Here is a 17,925-nt window from a genome sequence, read left to right on the forward strand (position 1 = left end):
CAGGAGGCAGCCGGACCGCTGCCAGGAGCACTCAGACAGCTGCCGAGGGCGAAGCAGGCATCTGGGAGCCCAGAGCAGGAGCAGCTCAGGCCTCCCTGACTGGGTGTGGCTGCCTCCTATCCCTTGGCTGCCCCATGGGACACTCATGGGGACAATGGGGACACAGTGCTGGGCCAAGATGAGGGGTCGGACTGAAGAAGCCCCTGCTGTGTACTGGCTCAGGGCCCCGGGGACGAAGTCCAGCGTGGTGGCCCTTTCCCGCATGGCCGCACCTCCCTGAGGTTCCAGTCTGGGGCCACGATGAGGACGCGGAAAGTCTGCTGTCATCCGTGCCTGCGCTGCGGGAATGGGGGGGGGCGGTGCTGTAGGGGTCACATGAAAATGAGATGGCTGATGTTGAAATCTCCAACATTTGGGATACTACAGATGAATTATTTAACTAATTGCATTTTTACAATCAAAGCTGTTTCTGAACAAGAGTGCAAGCAAGCGTATGACTGTGTGGCGCACTGTGGCCTTTTTGCTCATTTGACTAATTCCACACAGTCCAGCTGACTTATTCATTTCAAAGTTGGTCCCGGGCTGAGGCCCTGCCTTACAGACCACACTCAGCCCGGAGCTCACGCTGTCCCCTGGGCCCGGCTGTCGATGCTCCCAGGACCGACGCTGGAGACATGGCGCAGCCCCTGCCCCCATGACTCCCAGGATTTAGCCAGATGGGACCTGGACACGGTGCTCCGTGGCCTGGGAGGGGCCGGTGTGAGCGGCTTTGCTTCTGTCGGAGCCGGCCTGCAGCTCCCGCCAGCTCTCACCTCTCGATTCTTGACTCAGGCTTCATCAGCAAATTATTGCAACCACCTCCCACCTGGACCCTCTTCCTCCAGTCTCTGCCCTGTAGCCAGGGAGGCCTTTTCAATATACAGATCTGTCTAAGTCATTCAGGGGCTTCCGTGGCCCCCAAACTCTTCTGCCGGGTGGGTGAGGGGTGCTTTCCACTCTCTGGGCCAGTCGGCACCCCCTCCCTCCTTTCCTGCACACCCTCAGGTTCACGGTCCCCAGCCCATGGGACCACATCTCACCTCCTGCCCCACATGCCTGCGTGTGGCACTCAGAGTGCCTGTGCTTGTGCTGCACAGACTGCCTTCCCCCCTTGTCCTTCTGCTGAGCTCCTACTCGTCCCTCAATACATCTCAAATGTCCCTCTTGTCTGGGGCCTCCCCTGGTCCCAGGCAGAGCCAGCCATTCCTTCCTGCAGGGCCCAAAGCCCTGTCTGTATGTATTAAAGCTCTACCCCCGTCCTGTAAGGATCTCTGTGCGGGAGATTTTCATGCTCAACTGGGGCACAGTGGGCAGGATGAGTGGGTGACAGGTGGTGAGGCCCAGACAGCAGGGTAAGCCACTCAGAGACAAGTCAGTGGGGACTTAGGGGCACCTGCTGAGTGGGACATGTGGTTCCAAAGGCCCCACAGACCCATCTCCTTCCCGAGAATAGCATGTTCGTGAGATAGAGACCTGACCTCTATTTTGTGCATGGGGAACAGAGTCATTTGCCCGAATTAGCACAGGCCTTTGGAACTGGCGCCACCCACAGGCCAGAGTTCAGCGAGGTATTAAGAGAAGGGCAGACAGTCACGGAGGGCAGGGCCCTGGGGAGTTCTCAGCGGTGCTTGCCACTGTGGGGTCTGGCTGCCTTCCGCTTCAGTTTCTCCACCCGCAGGATGGGCACGGACCACGACGCGCAGGGTGGGATGCCTTTGACACTGTAAAGTGCTGCATCATCCAGTCTCTAATGTTTTCATCCAGGCTGAGCCTCACACTTTGCAAATGTGGACACAGAAGCACAGACTCGCCAAGGGGCAGGCAGACTGTGCTCATACTGGTCCGGGCTGGCGGTCCCCCGGCTGTACCCTGCTCCGTTCAGCTGCTCTTCGACAGGGACAGCACCTGGGCAACAAGAGGGAACTGGACATTTCCTCGTGAGGGGGCGTTTCTCTTCCTAACTTCTCATGATGGCAAAGACACAGAGGTACACAGGAGGAACGGGAGAGAAGGTGAAATGGAGAAATGGACTACTGTATTCGAGTTGAGTTTTTGTTTCTGAAAGCAGAAAAATGTCTTAACAATTTGCTAATGGAGGGAGAATGCAGTATTAGGAAGAGAGCTCCAGGCTGGACAAAAACAGCGATGAGCTGGAGAAACCAAACATTTGCTCTAATGATCTATTTCTCTGGCTGCTAAGAGGAGAAAAACCCTCCCACCAACACACAGTGCTCAAGCCCCAGCCTCGCTGCTGCAACCAGCTCCCTGCTGGGCTGGCTGGCTGGCGTGATAGAGCAAGATCCCACAGCCTGGGAGCTAATCTGGGCCTTGGCATGCAGGCAGGCAGTGTCTCAGCCGAGTCCCGTCACTCTCTGAGCTTAGATTCCTCATCTGTCAAGTAGGGCCAAGACCATTGGCCTTCCATGGTGAGATAGCATGTGTGAGCGTGCACCCAGCCAGCACTCAATATTTGCACTTGCTTCCCTGGCAGGTTAGAAGGACTTTGGGGCATCAAAGGTGACAGTCCTTTCTTCTCTGTTCCAAAGGAAGCATAGGGAGGGGGAATCTCAGACCCCTTGGCAGTCTGTCTCTGGGGACAACTGGTTTCTGTAAACACAGAGCCACGTTCCACTCACCTCCCCCACATCAGCCTCTCCCTGTGGCCTACAAGGTTCCCTCGGTGCAGCCCTGGGAGACCTCTTTGGCTTCACCTTCTACCATTTCTCCATCACTTGCTCACTTACTCCTGCCACATTGGACTTGCATGTATCTGGACACATAAAGCTTACTCTAACTTCCTGACTATGCACTTGCTCTTTCCATGATGGGAACACATCTTCTTCAAGATCTCTGCACCTTTTTCATCATTTAAGCCTCAGTTCAAATGTCAGTTTCCCCAAGAGCTTTCTGATTATTTAATCCAACCCATTCATCCAACCAGCTAGCAGCAGTCATTACAACCCTGCTTTATTCTCTTTTAGGCACACTCCTTGCCTTCAGAATGTGTAAAAAAAACCAGAAAGGCCCTAAAGCTCAATAGTTAAGAAAATCAAAATACCAAAGAAGAGGAAAAGCAAAAATTCTGATGTTGTAAATAGATGATGAGAAAATCTAATGTTCTCTGTGCAAAAGTCAAGGTATAGGCAAGATTAAGCCCTGCGTGAGAGGCAGATCTTTTCATCTTAGACAGAAGCCCAATTTAGAGAGGAAAAAAGGGGTTGTGATAGACAAGATACCTCCAGGAATATCACACTGAATTCCTAATTATTCATTCCTCCCTCTCCCATAGCAAAGTCCCCCCCATCGTGGCTCTCCAAAGACTGTGATGGGGCGTGATCCATCTTTGTGCCACCCCAGTGCCCAGCACAGGGTGTGACACCATCCAGATGTGTTGAACAGAGTCAAGCCTTCTATTTATGAGATGACAAAATCACTTAATACAAATGCTAATTACTACCCAAAAATGCAAGAGTGCCATGTCCAGTGTTCCTGTCTAGGTCCAAGCTTTGATTCACAGTGTTCTGAGATCATAATTCTTCCTGTGCTACTGATTCCGTGATGTCTGCTGGGCCTGAACGCGTTGGGATCTGAAAGCACTCCTTCGGCGACTTCCTCTTTAACTCTATGCCTACAATTCCAACCTCTGCCACCAGGTGGCAGTCAGGATTACACAACCTCCCTATCAAACTAGTTTAATCTTTATACTTCTAATTAAAATACACCATAAATTAAAACAATACACATATATGTAAGGCTGGTGGCAGGCACCCCTACCCTCCCTAAAGAAAGAAAAAGAAGTCCACAAGGCCCGCCAAAAGTAACTGCTAGGCCCAGCTAAGTTAAGGAATAACCACACCTGGATGTTCACCCAGGTAAGAGAAGTTTCGGTTCCTGGAGCCACACATACCACCAGCCCTTTCCATTTCTCAATACTCGCCCTAAAACCGCAACGGAAAATTCCCCACTCTTCACGCCATAACTCTTCGCGCCAAAGAAACCCCCAGCTCTAAAAACATATATGAGCCCACTCAAAACTTCTGAGCGACGCGACTTCTCAGGCCTCTCTCGGGACCCGTGAACCTCGCCCGGGAGCGCTCAAATAAAGCCTCGTTGCTTGCCCCTTTCCACTCTGCTCGCCTTTCTTTCTCTGGTGCCGACCATCCAAAAACTTTACAATATATATATACACATACACATACATTTTAAAACTTACATTGGCATAGATTTAAAGGTATGATAATACCCACAGTGGGCCAGGGTTTGGAGAAAAACGCAACATTCGTTCACTGTTGGTGGGAAGTCAGTCAGCATCGCCGCTGGAGGGCAGGCTGGCAGGACACGCCGAAGCCGGAGACACGTCAGACCCTCAGGTGCAGCATTTCGATGTCTACTTAGCTATTCTGAGATAATCATGGCAATAAGCCTACACTTCTTCCCAGGATGTTGACCATAAGGGTGAAAAATTGTCAATATAAATGATATAACTTGGAGACTGGTTAGATAAATTATATGTATTAAATATGATCAAATGCTATGTAGCCGTTACATTCTATAAGGGATTTTAACAGTGTGGAAAAGTCTCATAATATAGTAAGTGAAAAAAATGGGCTAAAAAAAGTATGTCCAATGTAATCCCATTTTTATAACAATAAATATAAAAACAAATTTGAATATAAAAATACTAGAAAAACAACCAGTAAAATATTGAGAGGTCTTATCTGTGGGTGGTAGAATTCTGGATGAATGCATTTTTCTCTCTGTGCTCCTCTCTGCTGTCTGAACGGTTTACGACAGGCATGCTTTTGCTGTCAGCAGAAGAGTGCTGTGAAGGAGCCCTTGGGAGCAGAGAGGACAGGTGGCCTCTGTACAAGGCCAGCACGGCCAAGGTGATCCCAGAGTTCTCGTTAGCTCTGACCACCTGGAGTGCACAGCCTACCCCACAGGGGAGGGGGGCTCTGTGCCCTGTGTCCTCCAGCCACTCCTGTCGGGTCCACATATGGACCTGGTTTAGCTGAGGGGCAGCCTGAGTTAATCCAGAAAACGCAGCTGACATGGACACAGTCTCGGCCACACCGGCTCTCTTCTTGCCCTCACTGCCTTAGGAAGAGAGAAGGTTCTGGCACAAGGAGAAAAGTAATCCTCCCAGGCTGGTCCTGGAGTTTACTAAGCTGCAGGAAAAACTCCCTTTTCTAAAGCAACCATTCTCAAAGTCGTTCTTCTGTCCAAATATTGCAAATGTATGTTAAGTAGATTGCAATGATTTCTCAAACCTATCTTTCCTTCTCTTGAGGCTTTCAGCAATGAGGAAAGGTAGTGACATTCATGGAGGGGCTGCCACATCTTGGAGTGGACCGGGGCGGGGGGTGGGGTGGGCGTTCCCCGTGTGACACCTCATTTAATTCCTGACTCAGTAGGTGTGATCGCCCCAGGTCCTGGCCTGGCTAGTCCACACAGTGACTGACTCGAAGCCCATGGTGATCCTCCATGCGAGCTGCCTCTCGGGTGGCCCCGAGCCCTCAGCGCTAGGCAGTCGCCCTGACCTTTGGGAGGGCTGCACGGAGCTGTCTGCAAACACTCTCTGCGCTGAGAGCCTGGTAGAGCCCTCCTGTCCTCCACAGGCCAAGAGATGGGAATTTCGGCTCCAAACACACAGGTCCCAGGAGCCTATAGAAGTCCTTCCCCTCCCTGCATGGGGCTGCTGTTCCCTGTGGGGGAAGCCAAGCAGGGTAGCAGCCTCACCCTGAATGGCACTGCCGGAACCAGGGACCTGGAGGCACACTGCTGGTGAGTGGCCTGCTCTTGGTGCCGGTGACACGAATGCCCAGAGCCCCGCAGTGGGCCAGCCCAGCCAGGGAAGATGCCCACGTCTGCACAGAGGCCAGGGTCTGCTTGTAAGTTGGGGCTGGATGACCTCAGGAAGGCGGCAGTCGAGGGCTGGGACACCAGCTTCCCAGAGACTGACAGGGTCCCCTCACCCCTCACAGGCCCAGCCTGCTTGGGGCTTCCCAGTGACCAGGCAGCTGTTTTTGGACCAGGGCGCTGGCTGCCAGAGCTGCCCACACTCAGGGAGTGGGAAGGCTCGCTGGACCCTAAGCCAATTCCCTCCTGGAAAGCTCCCTGCTCTGTGCCTGCTGGACAGCCCCGTTCCTCACCTCAGCTCTCGCAGAGCCCTTCCCGGGGCCAGGCTCAGGCGCGAGGGGCTGAAGGCCAAACGCACAACGACTTCACATCTGATTCCCCAACAGGCCCGTGACACCTGCAGGAGCAGCCACGGTCTGCTCTGACCCGCAGTGAGCTGCGCTCAGCCGGGGGCCGAGTGACAAAGGTGAGAATCAACTCGTTACCTAACACCATGCCCCACACCTGCCTTGCCCTGTCGCCCACAGCACCATCCCCCTCTCCCCGGGTCCTGGGAGGGAGCCAGGCTCCTGGCATCTGAGAGCCCACCCTGCCCTCGCCGGGGGCGAGGACTCCTGGGTCACCGAGGACACAGCAATGGCGGACGAGGGGAGAAAGCCTCTCACCCATTCACCACCCACTCCCCTCTGGACCCACAAAAATATGGAAAAGAGCAACTCTGGGGGTAAAAGTTAACAACGACGCCATGCCAGGAGCAGCTCTGCTAGAAAGTTCCCAGTTCTCCGAGCTGGCAAAGCCACAGTCCTGAGGCGCAAGGCTGAACTTTCCAGCGGTTCCCCAAGACTGCGGGTGCCCGAGCCCCCGGCCCCCTGTCCAGAAGTCAGGAGCCTGAGTCCTGCCTCAGCAGGGACACGAGGGCGGGGGGGGCGGGGGGGCCCTGGCCCAGCGTGCCCCCGGGATGAAGGTGGCCATGGCTGTTTTCACATTTCATTTCTACGGCTCGCAAGCCGGCGTCTCCGGTCTGAGAGGCCGGGCTGCCCGCTGCCGGGGCAGCTGCACGAGGTGCGAGCCCTCCACGTCCTGCAGGGCCGGGCTCGGGACACGTTTTGTGCTTTCTATGCAGCCCTCACCTCCTCAGCCTCATTTAGTCCTGATTCCGACGCTGTGGGGGAGGTCTTCATCACCCCCTGCTTCACAGAGGAGGAGACTGAAGCTCAGAGAGGGCGAGCGCCTTTTCCAGGGCCGCCCAGCCAGGTGGCAGCAGCTGGGATCCGAGCCCAGGCCTCCCTGTTGGTCAGGGCTGGCCTCCTACCCTCCGCCTCTGGGGGCGCTGGTCGCAGGACAGGCCCCGGACTCAGCATCTCCCTCCCTGCATCACGCTCCCACCCTGCATCAGCCTGCTCTTCCTGCCGCCCCAGGGCTTCCAGGTGCTGCTGGCACAGCCACGTCATATCCTGGCACTAACGTGGCACTCGCCTGGCCTGGGCTAGGGACATCTGCCGCACGTGTGAACTAACTTTTGGTTAAATTGGAAAAGATCCGTGAAAGGTTGACACCACAAAGGCCAGACTAGAGCCAGCCAATCTCCGGGTCCTGAGTGGTGACGTGACATGGTGGCTGGGACAGGGGATGAGGTGCCCACGGGGATGAGACCCAGCCTGCCCAGCAGGCCCCCCACAGCCCAGGGCCGGCCCTCTGCTCTGCCGGCGCAGGTGGGAAGCCTGCAGGTGGCAGTGTGGCCTGGAAGCCTCTTTGCTTTGCCTCGCGGGCGGCCTGTGTGTCCAGGGAGCTTGCGCGCAGCCCTCCGCGGAAAGCCCGGGAGCAGAGCAAGCAGGAGCGCAGACAAGGAGATCAAGGCTCAGGGGAGAATGGCAGCGTCAGAGAAAAGGGCAAAGACAGCAAAAAATAAACGACAAATTACCGGGTAGCCATCTCGTCCTGATTGCCCCTGTGGTAATTAATACGTCATTAATAATCAGACTTTCGGCAGAAAACCATATGGCAACACTTAGAACTCAGTCAGGGCCCCGGGGACCCCCACGTGCTGCGTGGTCTGCAGCAGAGGCTGCTGGTTGGGACAACACCAGCGCTGTGGGGGGTCTGGGCGCGGAGCTCCCTTTCCTGCCTCCGAGGGCCGGGCTGGAGGGCCCCAGGCACACAGCCACGCTGTCCGACCCCCGTGGCCGGGGTGGCCGGGGCGCAGGCACACACCACGTGGGGACAGGATCGGACCAGGAACTGAAATGTTCCCTAAGCTGGGCCCGCACAGGGGCTGGGGGAAGATGCTCTTTCCTTCCCGGTTGTCACTGGGACGGTGGACTGGGAAAGAGCCTTAGAAGCTGGGGCCAAGGGGACACTCAATGCTGCTGGATGCGTCAGGGCCCCTGACGTGGGTCAGGCCTGTTGGGAGCACTGGCCCAGCCCTGCCCCACGCGTGGGCAGCTGTCTTCCCCTTACGCCTCTTTCAGGTTGCAGCTTGCGAATGTCTGCATTTGTTTAATACCCTTAACATTTTAACAGTCAAGTTAAAAAAAAAAAAATCACTCGATAGCCCTCTGTGTTACGCACTCCAGCAAGTCCGCACGGGCTGCCTCCAAGGCACAGTCAGAAATAGCTGAGCTGCGAAGCATTGCTGTGGCCAATAAATCTACACATTTTTGTTGGCTTGCTTTTTGGCTCTGTGTGGGGCTCCATGCATCAAGCAGCCCAGATTCTGGAAGGTACTAATCGGGAAATGAATCATGGTAAGTGGAAGTCAAAAATATAATGGCTCATCTGAAAGGAATTTCTTGAGAAAGTTGGTTTTGGCCCAGGCCAACTGTCAATGTGCTTTCTTGAATGGATTCGGGGATTTTTTGGGCCCTGAAAAACTGCCAAGATGAATTAAAGGCAGGCGGACCCTGTGCCCTGGAGAATGAATGGGATTTCCAGGGCCACTTGAAACCCCCCGCATTCAAAGCTGCCTCTGCTGGCCAAGGGACGTTCAGGGGAGCTGCTCAGGGCTTCCCTCACACCCTTTGCAAAGGCATCGACACTTTCCCTCTGCTCCATCGCACACCCCTCACCAGCCAGCTGTGCTCACAAGGTCTCAGCTGTCCAATCTGTCCTCTGGCAAACAAGAAAAATGGCCCCAGGGTCTGTTGATCAAGCCCAACTTATTCCTGGAACAAGAGCCCTTTCTGCCAACATATGTGAGACAAAAGCATTTGAAAATATCAATTGCCACAGAGCATTTCAAAACCATGGGCATGATGCTTGCATCCTGCCCACCAAGTTGAGCCAAAGTCCTGGTGAGGCACAGCCAGGCTCGGGCCAGCTCTCTTGGAACGAAAACGGTCACAAAATGTTTCAGAGAAAGTCAAGCCCGTGGAATTCACTGCTTGCATTCACCTACACATTAAAAAATAATATGGCCCCTGGTGTCTAGGACTGATTGTTTTTTAAGGACACACCCCTCTAACGAAAAATTATTTTCATGGAAGCACCACAGAGAAAATACCAAATGTCTTATCTTTCAGGAGCAGAGAGCACAGTCCAGGACACTTACTGGAGGACCTGTAAAACACAAGCAGAGAAGCCACAGTCAGTGTGGAAGGGAGAGAGGGTCCCCTTGACTGTCCTACAGCTACTGGCCACCTCTTCTCACAAGGACTTGATGTTGTCATGGCTGTTTCCTGCCACAGCCTTGCAAATAAGTGTCAGTCCCAAAGCCATGGGTAGAGAAGGAGGAGGGGCCGGGGCCATGGGAATGGCAGTGACAGTCCCACGTGTACTGGCTCATGCACTCATTTCATGAGGCTGCTTGGCGCTCACCCATTTTGGGTTCTCACAACTCAAGTAGGACTCAGACCTTGTTCCTGCTTGAAGAACAAGTCCTGGTGCTCAGCAGGGGTGGGTTCGTTTCCACTGATGTGGAGAGACGCAGGGGAGCAAGCATTTTGGGCAGAGGGAAGAACGCAAGTGAGGGCACGCAGATGTGTGCGCCTGAGCAGACGTGGGGGTGGCGAGGCCCAGCCTGGGGTTAGGTGTGCACGGGAAGTGGCAGGGGCCAGTCTGGAGGCACGGGCTGGTGCTGCCGCTGAGACTGTCCCACCAGACCAGGGCTCACGGAGAACACTTGCAAGAAACCCACAGGGGCTGCACCTTGCAGTTTGCAAAGTATGTTGCATTATCCGTTATTGCATTTGACTTGCCAACAACCTTTTGTGAGAGGGATGACGAACATCTCCCTTCGGCAGCTGACAGCACAGAGGCACAGGGAGGAGGGGCTTGTCCAAGGCCACGTTGATGGTCAGGGGTGGAGCTCACCCTGGAAGGGGGTCTCCCAACTCTGCCACCCAGGTGCACTTTGCCTAGGCCATGCCGCTGCCTGCTCCGCCCCATCAGACCCAAGCCTCACTCTGGAGGATGAGGCTGGCCCGGGAGGCAGCACTCAGCGGCCAGTCGGCCAGTGGGTGTTTATGGGCTGTCAACTGCGAGCCGGGAGCCAGGAGCAGGTCAGGGGACCCAGTAGTGAGCACAGGCAGCAAAACCCGACTCAGAATGTCCACTAAGCAGATGGACGCCGAGGACAACAACCACACCGGGGGAGGCACAGGACGCCGCAGGCGCATCACGAGGGACCTGACCAGTCCTGAGGCTGGGCCGACTCCGGAAGGGAGGAGAGGCCAAGGCCGCGGCAGGGGAGGAGAACTGATTGTCTGGGGAGGAACGCTGCAGAGGTGAAAGGCTCAGGGCTGCCAAGGTCATGGGCTTTTGAGCAGCTAGGAGAAGTGGCGGGAGGGCCCGGGAGAAGGCAGGGCCAGCCAAGCGCAGGGCCTTGTTTCACGTTAAGATCTGGAGGGCTGGGTCCTGAGGGCGGTGGCAGTCACTGCATGGAGGGGGCCAGAGGGGCCTTGGAGATGCGCTGCAGGTGTCTCCAGGCAGGTGCCGGCAGCCTGGGTGGGGGCACTGGCGTGGCAATGGGAGATGTGAGGGTCAGGAGACGCTGGCCAGAGAAGAGAGACAGAGATTGTTGACTGATCTAATGGTGGGGGAGACGGACCTGGGGGAGGAAAGAGATGACAAGGATTTTTGGCTTGAAAAACTGAGGTACTCATACGCAGGAATGGTGACACGGGGACTGTGGTTTCCTGACTACACGAGACTAGGGCACAGAGCAGGGTGCTGGCGACCTGGGACACCCCGCACAGCTGACTTTTAGCCAAGGACCTTGATTCCTATGATACTTTGCAAAGAAAACAAACAGATTCATCATCACCTTTCCTGGGCTAGTCCGGTGTGCCTGTACCTGCACCCTACCTGCATCAACACCTGTGCCTGCCCCTGCCCCTGCACCCCTCCTGCACCCGCACCTGTGCCTGCCCCTGCCCCTGCCCCTCACCTGCACCCGCACCTGTGCCTACCCCTGCCCCTGCACCCCACCTGCACCCACACCTGTGCCTGCCCCTGCCCTTGCCCCCCACCTGCACTAGCACCTGTGCCTGCCCCTGCCCCTGCCCCTGCCCCTGCACCCCACCTGCACCCGCACCTGTGCCTGCCCCTGCCCCTGCAACCCACCTGCACCCGCACCTGTGCCTGCCCCTGCCCTTGCCCCCCACCTGCACTCGCACCTGTGCCTGCCCCTGCCCCTGCCCCTGCCCCTGCACCCCACCTGCACCCGCACCTATGCCTACCCCTGCCCCTGCACCCCACCTGCACCCACACCTGTGCCTGCCCCTGCCCTTGCCCCCCACCTGCACTCGCACCTGTGCCTGCCCCTGCCCCTGCCCCTGCCCCTGCACCCCACCTGCACCCGCACCTGTGCCTGCCCCTGCCCCTGCACCCCACCTGCACCCGCACCTGTGCCTACCTGCCCTTGCCCCCAACCTGCACCCGCACCTGTGCCTGCCCCTGCCCCTGCCCCCCACCTGCACTCGCACCTGTGCCTGCCCCTGCCCCTGCACCCCACCTGCACCCGCACCTGTGCCTGCCCCTGCCCCTGCACCCCACCTGCACCCGCACCTGTGCCTGCCCCTGCACCCCACCTGCACCCGCACCTGTGCCTGCCCCTGCCCCTGCACCCCACCTGCACCCGCACCTGTGCCTGCCCCTGCCCTTGCCCCCCACCTGCACCCGCACCTGTGCCTGCCCCTGCCCCTGCACCCCACCTGCACCCACACCTGTGCCTGCCCCTGCCCCTGCACCCCACCTGCACCGGCACCTGTGCCTGCCCCTGCACCCCACCTGCACCCGCACCTGTGCCTGCCCCTGCCCCTGCACCCCACCTGCACCCGCACCTGTGCCTGCCCCTGCCCCTGCACCCCACCTGCACCCGCACCTGTGCCTGCCCCTGCCCCTGCACCCCACCTGCACCCGCACCTGTGCCTGCCCCTGCCCCTGCACCCCACCTGCACCCGCACCTGTGCCTGCCCCTGCCCCTGTACCCCACCTGCACCCGCACCTGTGCCTGCCCCTGCCCCTGCACCCCACCTGCACCCGCACCTGTGCCTGCCCCTGCCCCTGCACCCCACCTGAGCCCGCACCTGTGCCTGCCCCTGCCCCTGCACCCCACCTGCACCCGCACCTGTGCCTGCCCCTGCCCCTGCACCCCACCTGCACCCGCACCTGTGCCTGCCCCTGGCCCTGCAACCCACCTGCACCCGCACCTGTGCCTGCCCCTGCCCTTGCCCCCCACCTACACCCGCACCTGTGCCTGCCCCTGCCCCTGCACCCCACCTGCACCCGCACCTGTGCCTGCCCCTGCCCTTGCCCCCCACCTGCACCCGCACCTGTGCCTGCCCCTGCCCCTGCACCCCACCTGCACCCGCACCTGTGCCTGCCCCTGCCCCTGCACCCCACCTGCACCCGCACCTGTGCCTGCCCCTGCCCCTGCACCCCACCTGCACCCGCACCTGTGCCTGCCCCTGCACCCCACCTGCACCCGCACCTGTGCCTGCCCCTGCCCCTGCACCCCACCTGCACCCGCACCTGTGCCTGCCCCTGCCCCTGCACCCCACCTGCACCCGCACCTGTGCCTGCCCCTGCCCTTGCACCCCACCTGCACCCGCACCTGTGCCTGCCCCTGCCCTTGCCCCCCACCTACACCCGCACCTGTGCCTGCCCCTGCCCCTGCACCCCACCTGCACCCGCACCTGTGCCTGCCCCTGCCCCTGCCCCCCACCTGCACCCGCACCTGTGCCTGCCCCTGCCCCTGCCCCCCACCTGCACCCGCACCTGTGCCTGCCCCTGCCCCTGCCCTTGCCCCCCACCTGCACCCGCACCTGTGCCTGCCCCTGCACCCCACCTGCACCCACACCTGTGCCTGCCCCTGCCCCTGCACCCCACCTGCACCCGCACCTGTGCCTGCCCCTGCCCCTGCACCCCACCTGCACCCGCACCTGTGCCTGCCCCTGCCCCTGCACCCCACCTGCACCCGCACCTGTGCCTGCCCCTGCCCTTGCACCCCACCTGCACCCGCACCTGTGCCTGCCCCTGCCCTTGCCCCCCACCTACACCCGCACCTGTGCCTGCCCCTGCCCCTGCACCCCACCTGCACCCGCACCTGTGCCTGCCCCTGCCCCTCACCTGCACCCGCACCTGTGCCTGCCCCTGCCCCTGCCCCTGCCCCCCACCTGCACCCGCACCTGTGCCTGCCCCTGCCCCTGCCCTTGCCCCCCACCTGCACCCGCACCTGTGCCTGCCCCTGCCCCTGCCCCTGCACCCCACCTGCACCGGCACCTGTGCCTGCCCCTGCCCCTGCACCCCACCTGCACCCGCACCTGTGCCTGCCCCTGCCCTTGCCCCCCACCTGCACCCGCACCTGTGCCTGCCTCTGCACCCCACCTGCACCCGCACCTGTGCCTGCCCCTGCCCCTGCACCCCACCTACACCCGCACCTGTGCCTGCCCCTGCCCCTGCACCCCACCTGCACCCGCACCTGTGCCTGCCCCTGCCCCTGCACCCCACCTGCACCGGCACCTGTGCCTGCCCCTGCCCCTGTACCCCACCTGCACCCACACCTGTGCCTGCCCCTGCCCCTGCAACCCATCTGCACCCGCACCTGTGCCTGCCCCTGCCCCTGCACCCCACCTGTGCCTGCCCCTGCCCCTGCCCCTGCCCCTGCACCCCACCTGCACCCGCACCTGTGCCTGCCCCTGCCCCTGCACCCCACCTGCACCCGCACCTGTGCCTGCCCCTGCCCCTGCACCCCACCTGCACTCACACCTGTGCCTGCCCCTGCCCCTGCCCCTGCACCCCACCTGCACCCGCACCTGTGTCTGCCCCTGCACCTGCGCCCCTCTGCTTGACTCGGGGGAACTGACCCACCTCCAATTAAGGCAGAGGTCTTTCCTCCCACCTTCCCTGGGGCCGAGCCCCGCCCACCGTTCCCACTCCGTCCATCACAGCAAAGCTCCCCTCTCAAGCGGGTCCTTCCCAGCAGCTCTGGAATTGCTCTAATTGCTCTGGTGACAAAGCCGTCCTTTGGTCTCACACCCTGTTCTATCACTGTCCTATCTCTGCTCTCTCCCTCACAGCCACTCCTTGTCCCTGACCCCTCATGTCCTACTGTGGCTCTGATTTGGACCCCATCCCTGTCACGCCACCAAGACAGCTCCCACCAAGGTCTCCATGACCTGCCTCCAATAAACCCAACAGATACTTCTCACCCTCGCCTGCTTGGCAGCGTCCTGGCTGCGACTGGGCCCTCCTTCTTGACTCACTGTCTTCCTTTGGCTTCCCGAAGGCATGTCACTTTCCTCCTGCCTCCCTGGCCTTCCTTCTCTCTAGCTGATTCTGCCTCCACAGCCAGCCGTACGTGCAGAGGCTCCTCAAGGCTCCCGTCTGGGCTCTCTTCTCTTCCGTTCTCCCCTTGCGCGTCTGTGTCCCGGCTCCTGTCTTCCTTCAGGACCTTCGCCCCGCGCATGGCCACACCGTGTGGAAGAGGCCCCGCTTTCCCTCCAGCCCGGCTGTGCCTGGGAGTCCCAGGCTTCCTTTCCAAGCTGCCCCTTGGCATTTCCCCTTGAATAACTCAAAGGCTCCTCAAACGAAGTCCGCAGCTGCACATACGATCTTTGCTCAGACTCGCTCCTCTTCCCCAGGTCCTGGTCTCCATCAGCAACGTCACCTTCTGTCGGATGGTGTGAACTAGAAAACGCGGAGCCGCCTGGACACGCTCTCCTCCCTCCCAATTAGCGCATCCACCGCCCCTGGCTCTGGAACCCACCCACTTGTCTCCCTCCAACGGCACAGCCCCAGTCCGGGTCACCACCATCTCTAGACTGCTGCAATGGCTTCCTGATCCATCTGTCTCCCTCTGCACTCTGAGTACCTGCCCTCTGCCGGACCCTGCTCTAGGCACTTGGGTGCACCAGTGAAAATAACACAAGTCCCTGTCCTGACGGAGCTTGCCTCCTAGTGAGAGAGACAGGCGAGATATAAAAAGCGTAATAAATAAGTCAGTCACCCAGAAAGTGACCAGTGTTATTGGCGGGGACAGGGAGCTGTCAGTGCTGGGGGCAGACTGGAACATCCAATAGGGCAGTCAGGGTAGATGACATTTGAACAGAGCCTTGAAAGAAGCGTAGGACTTGGCTATGCAGATTCCTGGAAAAAATACGTGCCAGGCAGGGAAACACCCGGCGCAAAGACCTAAGGGCAGGAGGGTGCTGGTGTGCTTAAGGGACAGCGACAGGCCAAAGGGTGGGAGGTGGCTTCAGAGAGGCAATGGGTAGGGCCTGACACTGGCCATTCTTGGACTTTACCTTTTCTCTGAGACAGGAGCCCTTGCAGGCTTAGAGCAGAGAGAGGGCAAGACCTGACTCAGGTTTGCAAGGCTCCTGCCATGTGGGCTGGCAGGGAGAGAGTCCAGAGGCTGTCACAGTGATGCAGGGGACAGGTGCTGGTGGCTCAGAGTGGGTGGTCTCGGGTGGTGGTGGGAGTGGCTGGATTCTGGGTCGATTGTGACCGTAGAGCCAAGAGGATTTCCCGCAGACAGAGCGTGCAGTGTGAGTGGTGGGTCAAGGAAGATGCCCCAATTTTGACTCAAGCAACCAAAAGGATGGAGTTGCCATCAACAGAGGTGGGGGACTGTGGTGGGGGCAGGTTTAGATGGAGGGGCAGGAGCTCAGCTCGGCACACGTTGTGCTTGGGGACAGCCTAACCCTTAGAAGTTGGGGAGAAGAGAAGGCAGCCAGGGCAGACAGGGTCTCCGAGAGGAGGACGTGACGCCTGTGGGCAGCGCAGTGACCGGGCTGCTGAAGGGTCAGGTGAGAAGACCAAGAACTGACCACTGGATCTGCAACGCAGAGGCACATCCCGGGAGAGACAGGGACAGAAGTCAGACTGGAGAGGGTTTCAGAGAGGAGTAACTGAGGAATGCAGCCAGGGCGTGCTTTGAGGAGTTCTGCTCCACAGGGGAGCAAAGGAACAGAGCAGTTGCTCTGGGGCCATGGGGTCCCGAGTGGGTGTTTGAGAGCAGAGACGTAGGAGCATGTTGCAGTGTGGAGTCTTCCGGCAGAGGGAAGACTGAGCGGCCAGGAGGAGGGGATTCCTGGAGCAGCGTTCTTGCGGAGCCGAGCGAGGCTGGGCCCTGGCGAGGAGGAGGTGCTGGTGCAGGGGACATGGGCAGGAGGCCGGGTGCGTGGTACTGCCAGGGGTGCGGCCATGGGGGTGGGGCTCTAGGAAGCTCGTTCTGATTGTGCCAACACTTCCTGTGACATGGGAGGCCAGGCCATTGGCCATGGTGCTGAGGGTAGGGGAGGTGTCGGGGGGCACATGGGGGAGGCTGAGCAGGTGGAGAACGTGGCCTCAGCCAGGTGGCACAAAGGGCCACTGGGGTCTGGAATTCAAGGTGAGACGACTGGGGTGCTTCTCTCCAGTCACGGTGAGCCTCGAGTGCTGGAGGGGAGTGTGTGGAGGGCGGGGCTTACAGGGGACGGCCAGCGGCATTCTAGCTGAGGGGGAGGGGTGAGATCTGTGAAGGCTGGTGGGATCAGGGAACTCCGGGAGTGGGCTGGAATGAGCATTTATTGGTGGCGGCGTGGTGGCAGTCAGGACCATAGGAGGCAGAGGCCCTGGTGGGTGGAGGCCACAGAACCCAGGGGCTGGGGTGTGTGAGGGGCTTTTACATGGCTATCAAGATTCACAGGAATTCACCCAGAAGCAGTGCTGGAGAGAGGGCTGGTGACGGGGCTGAAGCCCCCCAGCAATGAGGTGGGTGCACCTGGGATCAGGGACGGCTTGAAACAGGTGGCCCCACGGCCACCGCAGTCTCCGTCCTGGGGCCAGAGGCACGTCAACGCAGCCCTAACCAGGACACTGCTCCTCACTGTGCCCAGGACGGAGGCCCGAATCCGGTGTGCCGCACACAGCTTGGCTGCCTCCCTGGCTGCCCCACCGCAGCCGCTCGGACCAGCGGGAGAGACATGCTATGAGCGGGGTGCTGCGGGCGAGCCAGAGGTTTCAGGAAATACCGAAATTGGATCCATGCCTCAGCATAAACCAGGATAAAGTCCACAAGGATCACAGATTTACATGTTAAGAAAATTATAAAAATTCTAGAAGAAAATGTGGGAAAATTCCTTCCTAACCTTGGAGAGGGGCAGGTTCTTCTAACTATAGTTCAGAATCCAGAAGCCATAAAAGAAATGTCTGACCCAGTCATAGAAACCCCAAAAATGTCTGCAAGGCAGAAATCCCTGGAAGCAAAGTCAAAAGCCGAAATGTAAAAAAAAATTTCCATCTCACATCACAGAGGCCAGGTGCTTTGATATGAAAATGCTCCTACAAATCAACTCTCAAAACATCAGCAATCTAATAGAAAAATGGCCCAAAGACAGGTATAGAGAGCTCACATGAGAGAAAATACAAGTAGCCCTTAAATACATGAATTATGAATGAAGATGGACTTTTATAGCTACAAATGCTCATCCTCATTCATAATAAAAGAAAAGAAGGTTAAAATTACATTCATACCAGATCAGAAAAATGAAAAAAACCTGATGATCTACTGTGTGAAGGGCAAGGAAGACTGGGAAAAAGATAAAT

General features: G+C 58.6%; 1 protein-coding gene across 1 annotated transcript in view; it reads right to left on the minus strand.

The window, feature by feature from the left end:
* COL23A1 (collagen type XXIII alpha 1 chain) overlaps window positions 1–17,925 on the minus strand; it is a 307,671-nt gene that overhangs the window by 39,369 nt on the left and 250,377 nt on the right. The window contains exons 4-5 of the mRNA XM_069472066.1: window positions 9,446–9,453; window positions 7,820–7,846 (exon numbers count right to left, since the gene is read on the minus strand). Coding sequence (XP_069328167.1) covers window positions 7,820–7,846; window positions 9,446–9,453 — 35 coding nt within the window. The remainder of the gene's footprint in view (window positions 1–7,819; window positions 7,847–9,445; window positions 9,454–17,925) is intronic.

This window comes from Eulemur rufifrons, chromosome 7 (genome assembly GCF_041146395.1).
Source record: "Eulemur rufifrons isolate Redbay chromosome 7, OSU_ERuf_1, whole genome shotgun sequence".
NCBI lineage: Eukaryota > Metazoa > Chordata > Mammalia > Primates > Lemuridae > Eulemur > Eulemur rufifrons.